This window comes from Hypomesus nipponensis, chromosome 3 (genome assembly GCF_054491055.1).
Source record: "Hypomesus nipponensis isolate SF chromosome 3, ASM5449105v1, whole genome shotgun sequence".
In the NCBI taxonomy this organism is placed as follows: domain Eukaryota; kingdom Metazoa; phylum Chordata; class Actinopteri; order Osmeriformes; family Osmeridae; genus Hypomesus; species Hypomesus nipponensis.
In genome coordinates this window covers 2,827,573-2,840,241 of record NC_140363.1, presented here as the reverse complement: position 1 = coordinate 2,840,241, position 12,669 = coordinate 2,827,573, and the positions used below count along the sequence as shown (strand labels likewise).

The 12,669-nt window shown below is 46.7% G+C and overlaps 2 protein-coding genes across 2 annotated transcripts in view; one reads left to right on the top strand and one right to left on the bottom strand.

Annotated features, from left to right (window-relative positions):
• fndc3ba (fibronectin type III domain containing 3Ba) overlaps window positions 1–4,782 on the top strand; it is a 74,078-nt gene extending 69,296 nt beyond the window's left edge. The window contains exon 26 of the mRNA XM_084684387.1: window positions 416–4,782. Coding sequence (XP_084540513.1) covers window positions 416–727 — 312 coding nt within the window. The 3' untranslated portion in view covers window positions 728–4,782. The remainder of the gene's footprint in view (window positions 1–415) is intronic.
• A 4,937-nt stretch (window positions 4,783–9,719) lies between these two features.
• ghsra (growth hormone secretagogue receptor a) lies at window positions 9,720–12,669 on the bottom strand. The gene is made up of 2 exons (XM_084683195.1): window positions 11,012–12,669; window positions 9,720–10,036 (listed from the first exon to the last, which is right to left on the bottom strand). Exons 1-2 carry the CDS (start codon window positions 11,820–11,822, stop codon window positions 9,720–9,722), a joined length of 1,128 nt encoding a protein of 375 aa, XP_084539321.1. The 5' UTR covers window positions 11,823–12,669.

The following is a 12,669-nucleotide window of genomic DNA, read 5'->3' as shown; positions in this document are numbered from 1 at the left end:
TCCGTGCTTGATTAACACTCGGATGGTCTGGAGGCCTGTTGTTCTGGGGATATAGCCTACTATTTAGTTAGATGGTCTGCGAGTTTTGATGTATTGGCCAAGTGGTCCTTGGTCTGAAAAAGTTTGAGAAACACTGATCTATGGCTTCTAAACTGTCACATTACTGCAATGGAGAATTGATGAACCGTGCGATGTTAATTGTGACATTTAGGGACTAATCAACATGAAAACACCTGTAGGTTTAACTTGGATGAATGGTTTAAAACTGATTCAGTTAGGAAGAGTCAACACCATTTCTGGTGAGATGTTTTTGCTGGTTCATCTCTGATGTTTCATGCTTTAGAACGTATTTGTTTAGGAACAGAATACTTGCTTTTACTTGCTCCAATCAAACTCTCCCATACTCTTGTTCCAGGTATTTAAGGGAGAGGAGGGCGTATTTCACATCTCCGGTCTCCAAGGCAACACAGACTACCGTTTCCGCGTCGGCGCCTGCCGTCGTTGCCAGGATACGTGTCAGGAACTGTGCGGCCCTCTGAGCCCCTCCACCCTGTTCACCCTGCGTCGCCTGGAGACGGCGTCACCGGGGGAGGCTGGCGCCGTGGACACGGGGAGAGGGTCGGGCCTGGCGTGGAGCGACGAGCGTTTCGCCGCGCTGATTGTATGCGTCTTCGCCGCCCTGGCTGTCCTCATGGCTTTCCTGCTTCAGTACTTCTTCATGAAGTGAGGGAGTTTACTCTAGGATAGAAAAGAGAAATCAACCAACCAACCAACACAAAAAAAACGTCAGAGAGTGAGGAACACACAAACAAAAGAAAACTAAAAAAGAAAACACTTGAGATGTACTTTTAACGCTACGGACACTTTGTAGTCCAGATATCTACTCAAAGCTTTCCTCTTTTTTGTCTCCTTCCTACTTTTCCTCATCTCTCCGTCTATCTCTGTTGTGGTTGTGTTCTTGTCTGTCTCTAATGTTGAGGATATGTGGAAAAGGTAAGCCCTGTTTAACCTCTCCTCCATGGGAAAGCAAACTCATTATCAAGCCTTAACTAGCTGTGAGCTAGGCAGGAGTTCCTCAAACTGACTTGCATGTTTAGATTTTGTATTATTTTAAACATACCGTACATATTTGATTAGACAAAGTGTATTTTTCTTGGACTGTCAATGCCTTTACTTTGTTTCCTTGTTTTATTTGTGTTACTGCTGCAGTCTTTAATCATTCAGCCATATTCCAATGTAGGCTTTGCAGCTTCACTCCTCTGCATCCATCTGGTACCTGTCTTTACCTGCTTTCACACACACACACACAGAGAGACAGACAGACAAACACACACACACACACACACTTAGACATGGACACACTCGTACACTTTTTTGGACACTTCCTGTACATGTCTACTCTAAGAAACATGTTCCTCATCTTCTGCCTTTACCATTCAGCTACCAAAGCGATACTATCCATGCGTGGTGTAAGATGCTGCTATCCTGTTATTTTATATCTAAGAAAGAATGGAAGCCGTTTTCTAATATATACAATACACACACACATATATATATATAAAGCTATATATATCAAATATCTAAGATGCTGTAAAGGCTATGTGATATAAGTGATGTTAAGTACAACGTGAAAGGGAGGAGTCTATACTTGGTGCACAGATCCAGGACTAACACTAACTGATCCAAGATCAGCCCAGCCCGTAAGCCCCCTCCCCTCAGTCATAAAGTCATGTTGGGAGGGGTACAGTCTGACCTCAGATCAGAATTCAGTGATTGGTCCTTACTACTCCCCAGCTATCCAACGGAAAGTGGGCTGAGTTTGCGATTGGATGGGGGAAGGGAGGGGGACGGGTGGGGTGGTCTGTGCCTGGCAGTTTTATTGCTTTAGATGCCCCCCACCCCTCAACCCCCCTGCCCCCACTCTCTAATGTGTGTTAGCCAGAGTAGCGTTAGCCAACAGCTAGCTGTTAGTGTCACCTCAGTGCAGTATTGTGAAGCTGCAGTTTGGCGACAGTTAGCTCTGCCCCTGTGTGAGTAGATGCCCATATCTAAAAGTTCCTTTGTTCCTCTTCCTCTCTCTCCTGCTCCCTCAGTAATTACTCGTCTTTTATTCTGACCGCTTTACTGCTCAGCTCTTCACACCTCCTTTCCTCCTCACCTTTCTTTGGCGCCATCGCTCTCTTCGCTTTCAACCTTAGTTTTATATGTCTTTCTCGACCTTTCGTTTTCGTCTCCTTCCCACCCTCTGTCTCCAGAGCAGCAGCAGTCCAGCCTGCCTGTCTGGAAGACTGATGTCTTCCCTAAAGAGTGTTCACTGTCAATGACTCACCGCACTCCTCAGAGTAGAGCAGGGTGTCTTGGCTCTAGACCCAGCCCCAGTACTTCTCTAGACCCAGCCTTAATACCCTCCAGACCCTGTCTTAGACCCCTTCACCTGCTTCAAACCTCCAACCCAAACAGGCAAGGTACTAACTTGTGCGCCCCAACGATCCAAAGATTGGGGGAGGGACATGTTCCCTGACTCGTACAAATGGGGGGTTATGAGGTGGGGCTAGGGTCTTCTTCGCCGCACCCCTCTGCTCTGATTGGCAGCCTGTAATGTACTTCAGGGACACAGCCTTACAGAGAGTAGATCTAGCCCATAATATCCCACCGTGGGCATCACCATGGTAGCTGACTCCTCTCTCCTTTCTCCCTGTCATTCTGTCTTTTCTGCCCCTCACATCTGTGCTGTCTAATGTCCTCTCTAAGCTGTGCCTTGCTCCTATGTGTCAGTAAGCAGTGATTTACTAGCTCAAATACCTTTGCCAAAGTTGATGGGAAAGTTAAGGTAGAGTTCTTTTCTAGGATTATTTATATTCTATATAATTGCATACAGTACTTTACATGCCAATTACAGTGCAATCTTCATTTATTTATTGTTTAAAGATTAAGAGACAAATGTAGTTATGTACTAATTTTTTTTCTCGTAGCATGTTATTTTTTCTTTTTTTTTGTGATATGGATGTTATGTTAGATTTGTTATCAAGGCCAGCATTTCTACACCCATTAACCCTTGAGTGTTTCTTACAGCAGTTGGGAAAGCCTGTAGCTCTGTGCGTTTTTGCAGTATCAGTGCAGTTCAATACATGTAACCAAACGCCTCTTCATCTCCTGTCAGTGCCAGGTGCCTCTCACAGCCCTGGCACATCTGTATGCATAGAGAGATGTAGCACATCCCTGAGGTCGGGGGCTATTATGGGATATACGTAGCTGTCTTTGGCTTTTTTTTCTTTTTTGCTGATTCGTGTTATAATGATTCTTATGATATTTTGCTGTTGCCAAAGGCTTGGTCCACACAATGTTCCCTTCTCTTCTCTGAAGGCTCTGGGATCGCTCTGGGAGGAGACAGCAATACCTTCCCTAGCATTACTCTCTCAAAAAAGGAAAAAACATTAACTTGATCTGTGATTATGCTTCTTTTCATATTATCTTTATAATTTTTTATGTTTTCCTTTGTTTTTTTAAAATTTTCTTTCTTTTCTTTTTTCTTTTGTTTTATAAAGCGAAATGTGCCATTAAAAAATGTGTAGCCCCATTTATAGGAGACTTGTTTTTAACACAAGTGATTTCACTGAAAGGTAAATTCAAAACAATCAAAATCATGATTTCAGACTTAGACTGATCCGTTGTCCTGGTTTGTGATCGTCATTTAGTGCTAGCGAGAAATTGTTTTCAGTATTTTGCTCAGAAAGGACGTAGATAAATAGAGATATATGCTATGACTGTAGTAAGGAAACACAACTAACAGAAATGAAGCACTTTGTTAAGTCAGCGCATCAGACGGTTCTGAGATGTGGGAGACGGAGGCAGACGGAGACTGCAGAGTCGCCGTCACTGCATCACTGCATCACTGCATCACTGCATCACTGGCTTCCCTTTGATGTCGGCATTAATGTATACACGGTGTGCTTCTGGAAAGACACTGTCACACTCTGGTGGTGCCTGACCGGAGCCTCGGTGCCCACCCTTGTGCCAGCTTGAACACCAGGTAGAACCAGCAGGGGGGCAGTGAAGATCATTCTCATGTACTGTATGTCTCCCCTTTATTTTGTACCCCCCATAGCCCCAGTCATATCTATAGAAATGCCAGGTTACATGTAATGCTTGAGAAGGGATTGGCCCAGTGTTAGGCCACAACAAGGCCAGTGATATTATAATGAGTAAAGGTCCAGGGATGGGCCTGGTTTTAGGCCTAGATTTGGGTTGAGTCAGGGTGTTGGGGCTGGGTACTCCCTGTTCTGGTGCTGCAAGCTCTCAAGACCCAGCAGGTCAGGCTCAGTTGTCGAAGAACGAGAGACAAATGAGAGATTTTTGCCCAGTAACCCATCGTTTGTGCCTTCTGATTGGTTCCAGTTTTTTAGTTTTATTTTGTTTGTACATTTGACATTAATTACAGACTTTGACTCTGAACAATTGGCAATTTATAAATGTACGGACACTCACAATGTATGAAACTTTTTTTTTTTCTTTTTAAGTGAAACAAAATTATTTTACCTCACAGTTTCAAACAAACATTCCAATGTCATGGTCTATGAATTGACAGAAAAAAAATGAAAACCATACATTTCTTCTTGTATTGTAAATCTTAGACAATTTCATATGCATTATATTAAAGAAACTGCCATATCAATTTTAATGTATAGATTTTTGCAAATACTACCCTATGTATGTAAAACGTAACTGTATCTGTAGCGTATATATAATATATTTATGCCCAATAAATGTTTTAATTTTTTCTGACATAGGCTGAAATCTTTTGTTTTGTGTGTTGTCATTCAATTGCTTATTTGTATAATTCTCATCCTTCATCAGTTTTGTCATATATCCATCATACAAATCTCCATTGTGTGTGTGTGTGTGTATGTGTGTGTAAAAAAAAAAGGGAAGGCTTAGAGCGACCGCAGAATGTGCACCAAAAGATAATTGACTCCTGGGGGAGGAGGATTTTCATTAGTGCTGATCAGAGCAGGAGGCCTGAAGACTAGTGCCTCAGCATGAACCCTAATGAAGCAGCCGAGTCAAGCTGCCCCGGCCAGGTCAGAAGCCAGGGTCTCTACACTGTGGGTGGAGACTGGAACATAAAGGGTCTCTACACTGTGGGTGGAGACTGGAACATAAAGGGTCTCTACACTGTGGGTGGACACTGGAACATAAAGGGTCTCTACACTCTGGGTGGAGACTGGAACATAAAGGGTCTCTACACTGTGGGTGGAGACTGGAACATAAAGGGTCTCTACACTGTTCAAGTTCAAGTCTTTTATTTGTCAGGTACACAGAACAACACAAGGTCAGAGTGTGGGTGGAGACAGGAGCATAAAGGGTCTCTACACTGTGGGTGGAGACAGGAGCATAAAGGGTCTCTACACTGTGGGTGGAGACAGGAGCATAAAGGGTCTCTACACTGTGGGTGGAGACAGGAGCACAAAAGCACAGGCAGTCCAACATCACTAATTTGAACAAGAACATTGTCATCGATCCTCTGCCGTTTTACCTCGGTCTGTCAAAGTGCCCCCAGTATGGGAGCATGTGTTTAACTGTGAGTGTGTGTGTGTGTGTGACTGTGCATGTGTGTTTGAGCGTGGATTGTGTGTGTGTGTATATCTGTGTGTGTGTGTTTTAGTGTACAATCTCCAGCCATCATTCTAGATTTACTTCCCAGCGGCCTCGATAGCATCAGGGGAGATAGCCGAGGAGAGTAAATCACTAAAGTCTTTCTACTCTCTGTCAGAGCCACCAGAGAGAACTCAGCTCTCGCCAGCTCCTCTCTTTCTCCACCCACCTCAGCACTTTCTCTATCTCTCCATCACACCCTCGCTTCCTCAAGGAAGAGCCATTTTTCCCTCCTTCCAGCTGTCTGCTTCTCTATATCCTTACGCGCCGCATGAGTCACTCATCCCCTCATTTGATCTCTTTCACTTTCTTTTTCAATTTTCTTTCGTGCACATTCTGCGGTCGCTCTGCATCTTCATCCTCTCTCTTTTACTCTCTCTCCCTCTCAGTCTCCCTTACCCTATACCCCCCTCTCTCTCCCTGTCCCCCTCGCTCCCTCTCAGCCAGTCTTTCTCTGCCTCCCTCGCTCTCCACCCTCCTCTTTTCTCCTGCGATGGGCTCCTTAGAGAGAGCTGCAGCACAGACACCCGCAGGGACTCTCCTCATCCTCTGATGGGCCTTTTGTGATCAGGCACGCTGGGCAGCCGCGGATGGAGCCCGAAGGCCAGACGGAGGCGGGGGAGAGAGATGTCACAGCGGGGCACAGCTGGGGGAGATGAGGGGATGGCAGGCGGGGTGGGGTGGGGTCCGAGGGCTGGCACAATACATCCAGTCAAGCAGGGGTCTCGGAGCTGTGTGTACCCTAGGATGGATGCAGATGGGTCCAGTAGGGACAGGTGGAGGTGTGTGTGTGTATGAGAGAGAGAGAGAGAGAGAGAGAGAGAGAGAGAGAGAGAGAGAGAGAGAGAGAGAGAGAGAGAGCGAGAGAGAGAGAGAGAGAGAGAAAGAGAGAGAGAGAGAACAGGAAAGAGGCCGACGATCTTTTTCAAAATTTTTATTTTTACAAGACTTACTCAACATTGTATATAGACAGATACAGTGCCAACTTGCCAGCCAAGAGAGCCACACTGAACTACCAGCTTTTACAGCTGGACAGCCCAGAACGCAAGCTGCCCTTTCAATACACACAGCACAACATGATCCTGTACGCTTACAGACATACAGGAGCAAAGGTATACATACTTCTGAGTACAGGGGATAGCCATGTTTGTAGTAATCATTCTTATCTTTTGAAGTCTTCGAGTCAAGAGTAGAGTGATGGGGGCTAATGCTGAGGCAGCTGCTTCTGTGTTTAAAGGTACAACCAGTAAGAGAGTGACGTTTTTTTTCCAAGCAGCTATTTACAGTTTAAGGCTGGTATTGAGCGGTCGCAACAGGACAGCTAAATGTCATTTTTTATGGCCCTTTTTTTTGTTAGTTAGACATTCCGAGGTGTCACAGACGTGCGCTGCCAAAGCCTGCTGAACAGATAAAGTATTTAAAGTAGACTGTACATCACAGACTGTCACACAGACACACACACACACAGTCATGACACTCATCGCAAACACACTCTGTACTGAACCCAGAGGTGGCACCACAGTTCCAAAAGTGGTGGGGCAAAATTTGGGACATTTTTCAGTAACCATCCGCACTGACTCTTTTTTTAATACAGTCTTTGCTCGATAGCCTTGGCAGCAATGAGTTGTTGAGAGGGATGGTCAATGCTTTGCCTCTGGGGGCGGCTTGGCTGTAACTGTATCACTGTGACAGGTGCATTCACTTGCAGTCAGCGTTTGAAGCAGTGCGTCATAGTCAAGAGAGTCAATGGGCTGACATTTGAACGTTTTTTTTCCGTTGCAAAAGTTTTTTTTCGTTTATAATAGTAGATACATTGAATGCGCACAATACTCCACTGAGTCGACAGTGTTGGGGCGGGGCAAATGCAGGCTCGCCACTCGTGTGCCAGCGGCTTCGACTGAACCACTCGGTCAAACAATGAACATCTGTCACTTTACAGACGTGAGTCTCTCCCGCTCGCACACACACACACATACACACAAACAAGCATACGCATACACACTACACACCAATACACGTAGATGCACGCAAGCACACACATAACATACACACACACGAACGAACGACTGTAACAGTCATACACACGGCACCTCTACCCCTATTTCACAGGTGCAGACCAGTGCACATGATCTACAGTGCTTTCTTTGTCATCCAGATTACATTCCTTTGTAAGGCAGTTTTAATTTACAGGCAAGTGTATGTGTGTGTGTGTTTGTGAGCATCCATGTGAGTGTGTGTGTGTGTGTGTGTATGTTTTTGTGAACATTCATGCGAGTGTATGTGTGTGTGCCAAGGTGCACGCGAGTGCGTGCACACGTGTGCATCATGTAGCATTGGAAAATGCACATTTTTTAAGCTGTTGCAGAAGTTGCATATGAGGTTAATGGCTGGTGGCACTTACAGTCAGGAGGAAAACATTAAAACACTAACTGCAGATTAAGGTACAATGGCACAATCCCCCCTATTTTGACGATCTGAAACGCAAGTATCAAAACGCAAAGCGCAAGTAACTTTGTGGGCCTGACTTCAGCTTGGTTGTTATTTTGCCGGCGGGATAAATGACTTTGCGTCTGGCGCAAATCTAAAAAGGGTTGGTCTGAAGTAGCTACATTACTAATGGGTGTGGTTTGGGCGTAATGTGCAATAAACCAATCAGAGCATCATCTCACATTCCCTTTAAGAGCAGCGCTTGTTCCATGGCGAATTGCTGTTATAACAGCGGATTTGCCAGGCGCACGCCAGCGGTTCACAGCCGAGGAGATCGACGTTGTCGTCAGGGCCGTAAAAGATAGAGAAGTGACATTGTATGAGAAAGGCAGAGCAGTTTTCTCATTGCACTAAATTGCCCACTCATGCTACTCATTGAAATTATTATTCTTATTTTTACATATATTATTTTTTTTTCAATTGTTATATTTTAACATTGTTTAGTTCTTAGAATTAGTTTAAGTAATGTACTTAATTTATACCAGCATATGTTTATTGTTTGCACCTTCCTACCACAGCAAATCGCGTATTTGTGTAACATAAGCTTCATGGCGAATAAACCGATTGGCGATTCTGATGGGCATGGGAGAAGAAACCTAACCAAATTAGCTTCGGTTAAACAGTCATGGGAGGAAATTGCCACCGTTGTTACAAATGAAGTTCACATACATAGAAATTTCTTATGAAAATCTTTTTATAATCATTGAAGAAATGAAACACGCCATAAATCAAAACAATGTAACTTAGCTTCGCAGAGAGAAGACCCTGGCCTCGCCAGCAGTGCGCACGGGCCAAGCTTGCGCCCTTAAAATAGCATCTGAATATTACGCCATTGACTTTAAACCACGTTTTTCCCGGTCAGTGGCGGAATTGTTTTTCGGAAACTGCAAAATAGCACCAGGGAACGTTTGCGCCGGAACACGCCTCCTTTTTCGCTGAACTGCCCACGGGAGCGCAAAGTCATTTCGACGTGCGTCTGTGGAGGGAAAAGTCGGCTTTGCGTCGAGTGCAAACTAGGAATGACACTTGCGTCGTTGACTAAGTCAATTGCGCTGGGTGCAAGATAGGGCCCAATATGTCTCTGTAGGTTGTCATCAGAACTGATCTTCTATCATAAATGTTAAACATAATAAAGTCAATATTTGTCGTCTTCCATCCTTTAGGCCTGAAGTGTGTTGACGTAGCTGAGGCTTTCTGTGTCAGTGGTGGGAGAAGCACTTGGGGGTTTGTTGATAAGTCATGTTGTCATTGCTCGTCCCTGGAGTCAAGGTGAAGCTTGCAGCTCCAGCCACACTACCCGCCAGGCACCCCACCCTCTCTGGCCCCCACCTCCAGCCCCCCAGCCTCCAGGCACCTCACCCTCCAGCCCTGTCCCAACCCTCCAGAGCCCCCAATCCTCCAGAGCCCCCAGGCTCCCAAACCTTCATAGCCCCCCTCCCCCCCCCCCAGTCTCCCTGGCACCCCAGCCTCCCAACCCCCATATCCCTCCAACCTCCAACACCCCTCCATGCCCACCGCCTCATGACCCTCCTCCAACCCCCCCACCATCCCCTTCCACCCCCCCTCCCCCGCCTCCTACGTTAAAGGCTAACGGTGGAGTTGGTCCATGCGGGCGAGCCCTCACCCACCGCGGTGCTGGCCGTGCGGCCGCGCGGCGGCACCTGGCTGGCAGCCAGGCCGAAGAGGCGTGCGGCGGCGGAGCGGTACTTCCTGGACATGGTGTTGTAGAGGATGGGGTTGATGGCAGCGCTCAGGTAGAACAGCACCACCGACACCAGGCTGCAGTACTCGGACAGCAGGGACCACCAGGGGGAGCCCTCCTCAGAGGAGCGGGACAGCAGGTAGCGGCCCACGTGGAAGGGCAACCAGCACAGCACGAAGGCTAGCACCACCACCACTGGAGGAGGTAGGAGGAGAAGGGAGGAGGGTTGGGGGGGGGGAATAGGAGGTGAGTGGGTCAAGTGAGGAGTAGAGGTGAGAGGGAGGTGAAGGGGAGATGCAGGAAAAAGAGGGTGGAGGAGGGGGCGAGATAGAAGGGGGAGAGGAGTGGTGGGGGGAGAGGAGGGGTGAAGAACGGGTGTGGCAACAGGGTGAGAGACATGGGTTATGGTGAGATTGAGCATTGTACGTATGGCTGGGAGCCAATAATCTGTCCGAGTGTATTTTGATCAAAACAAAATATCACATTTAAAGGTTGAAGCCTGGAACTTTTATTGTATATGTTTTCCATAAAGTGTCCAAGTAGGCTACATAAAAAATGTCTACAATGCCATTCACAACATTAAAAGCTTCTTCAAACACTGTTATTCTTTTTAGCAGATCTTATCTGCGGATGTCACAGTCAGTCTTCAGACACCTGCATGAGGAAATAACTCAGGCAAAGCTGAACACCAAATCAATACAAGGGATCAGTAGAAGAGAGAGCCGGGTTTTATGAAAGCTGAATCCACACCAGAGTTATGTCTCTTTTTAATCTTATAGAAATCTTTCAGTGGATCTTCTTTGATTAATGTCATGATTTGCTGGTTTCGGTTAAATAGGCCTACTGTCTCCGTCACAGGTGATTAGTGCCAAACGACAAGCCAAAATCGAGTCTCTTTCCCCTGAGACGAGTTCACAAGTGTCAAATAAATTGTCAGTTGGCTATCACCACTTACATTATTTAGACAAAAATCGAATCCTTCAGACTGCTGCTACAAACTCATCAGGATAAACAACAGCAGATTTAAATGTTCTTTTACACAAACTAAGACAATAAAGATGACCTTGAACCTGATTTGTGGTCACATCTCAAAGGGTAGTTTTAGTTACCCACTTCGCTAAAATCAGTTCAACGTTAACATTCTCAGCGTCATTAACATGAATGTCTTACCCAGCATTTTGATGGTCTGTCTATTACTTTTGTCTCTGTGGGCCACGCAGGGTCCGATGTTGGTCTCCCGGCGCCTCTTCCACAGCCGGCGGCCTATCAGCGTGTAGAGTACCGTCAGACAGAACACCGGCAGGAAGAAGAACACCGAGCTCACCCACACCATTGCGGCAAGCAGTCCCGACCTGATGGCGTACTGTGTCATCTTACACTCGCTGGTATCCCCGTCCTCTACCGATTCACCGGGCCCAGCGCCGTACTCGTCGCGCTCCACACCAACAATAACGAACACGGGCCCCGCGCTCAGCAGGGACACGGCCCATAGCGCGAGAATCAGCAAGCGCACGCGACGCTTGGTGACCAAGGCTTTGGCGCGTAGCGGGAAACAGATGGCCAGATATCGCTCCACGGACAGCGCTGTGATGTTGAGGATGGTGGAGTAGGTGCATGACTCCGACACAAACTGGAAGAGTTTACAGAGGGCGTCGCCGAAGCGCCAAGGTCGGTACCGCCACAGGCGGTAGAGGTCTGGCGGCATGCAGAGAAAGATCAGCAGGTCAGACACCGCCATGCTGCACAGGTACAGGTTAGTGGTCGTGCGCATATCTCGATATCTGCTGACGACTAGGATGGTCATGACATTGCCGGTGACTCCGACAAGGAACAGTAAAGCGCAGACAATGGTGATTCCGGTGAGCACGGGGATGGGGAAAACGTTCATGGGAGGCTCGAAGCCCCTGTAGCTCTCGTTCCCGGGGTCCTCCCAGCTGCAGTTGCGGGAAAAGCACTGGGAGCTGTTGTGCCAAGAGGGCATGCTGCCGCCGGGTCATTCAAGGGACCGGGGCTGCCCCTTAACTGCACTCCGGTTGTGAGGCTGCTCAAAGCGAGTGCCGAGCTTCTTGTCCGTCATTGCCGCGTCTCCAGCTTGAGTTAAAAGGCGACCGTACAGATGCGTAAAAGAGGGAAGACTTGTGGACGCTCTATGGTGCGCTCTGGTTGAACAGTGTCAGTCAAAAAGCTCCAATGGGAATTGTATTGGAATGGAACAGACTCAAATTAGGTCTTTCTCTTACCGTTCTGTCCATTTTTCAAATATTACACAAATACAGAGCAAATATGCGTCTAAAACACTTGCAAAACTCCATCCTTGTATATGCCAGGCAACCTATTCCTTTGCTTGACGGTGTTTCCATAGCATTTTTGGCGGACAAAATTTGAATTTTAGGAGTCCAAAATGCATTAAGAAAATATAACAAGAATAAAAAGTAAAACATGTAATTGGGGTTTTTCATTACCGGCCGGACGACATCATCTTCAGGAATCGTTCAAAAAAGGTTCCATATTTCTCCCTGCTCTCTGCGTCAGACAAAACACCAGGTAGGAAAACACGGCACGGTCTATGCACCGGGGACCGTATGAAAGTGAGTCAGAGTCATTGAAGTAATGGGATACCGGAGGGCTGTCAGTTTGGCATACGCACACGGGCACCTCCAACAACAAACCCGGGTAAACAAACCAACGGAACGCTGTTTAATATTCCAGGAAGCCCTTTTAAACACAAACGATAGAATTAGTCAACATTAGATGGCAAATCCAAAGGGAGAGACAGAAAAAGAGAGGGATTTATGCGTCGCTGTGATCACGTTAGTGTCAGTCACACT

Excerpts from the sequence above, each read along its gene's own strand:
- ghsra (XM_084683195.1), bottom strand. The coding sequence starts at position 11,822 with ATGCCCTCTTGGCACAACAGCTCCCAGTGCTTTTCCCGCAACTGCAGC. Across the intron at positions 10,037-11,011 it reads ACAGACCATCAAAATGCTGG|TGGTGGTGGTGCTAGCCTTC; the intron begins GTAAGACATTCA and ends TACCTCCTCCAG.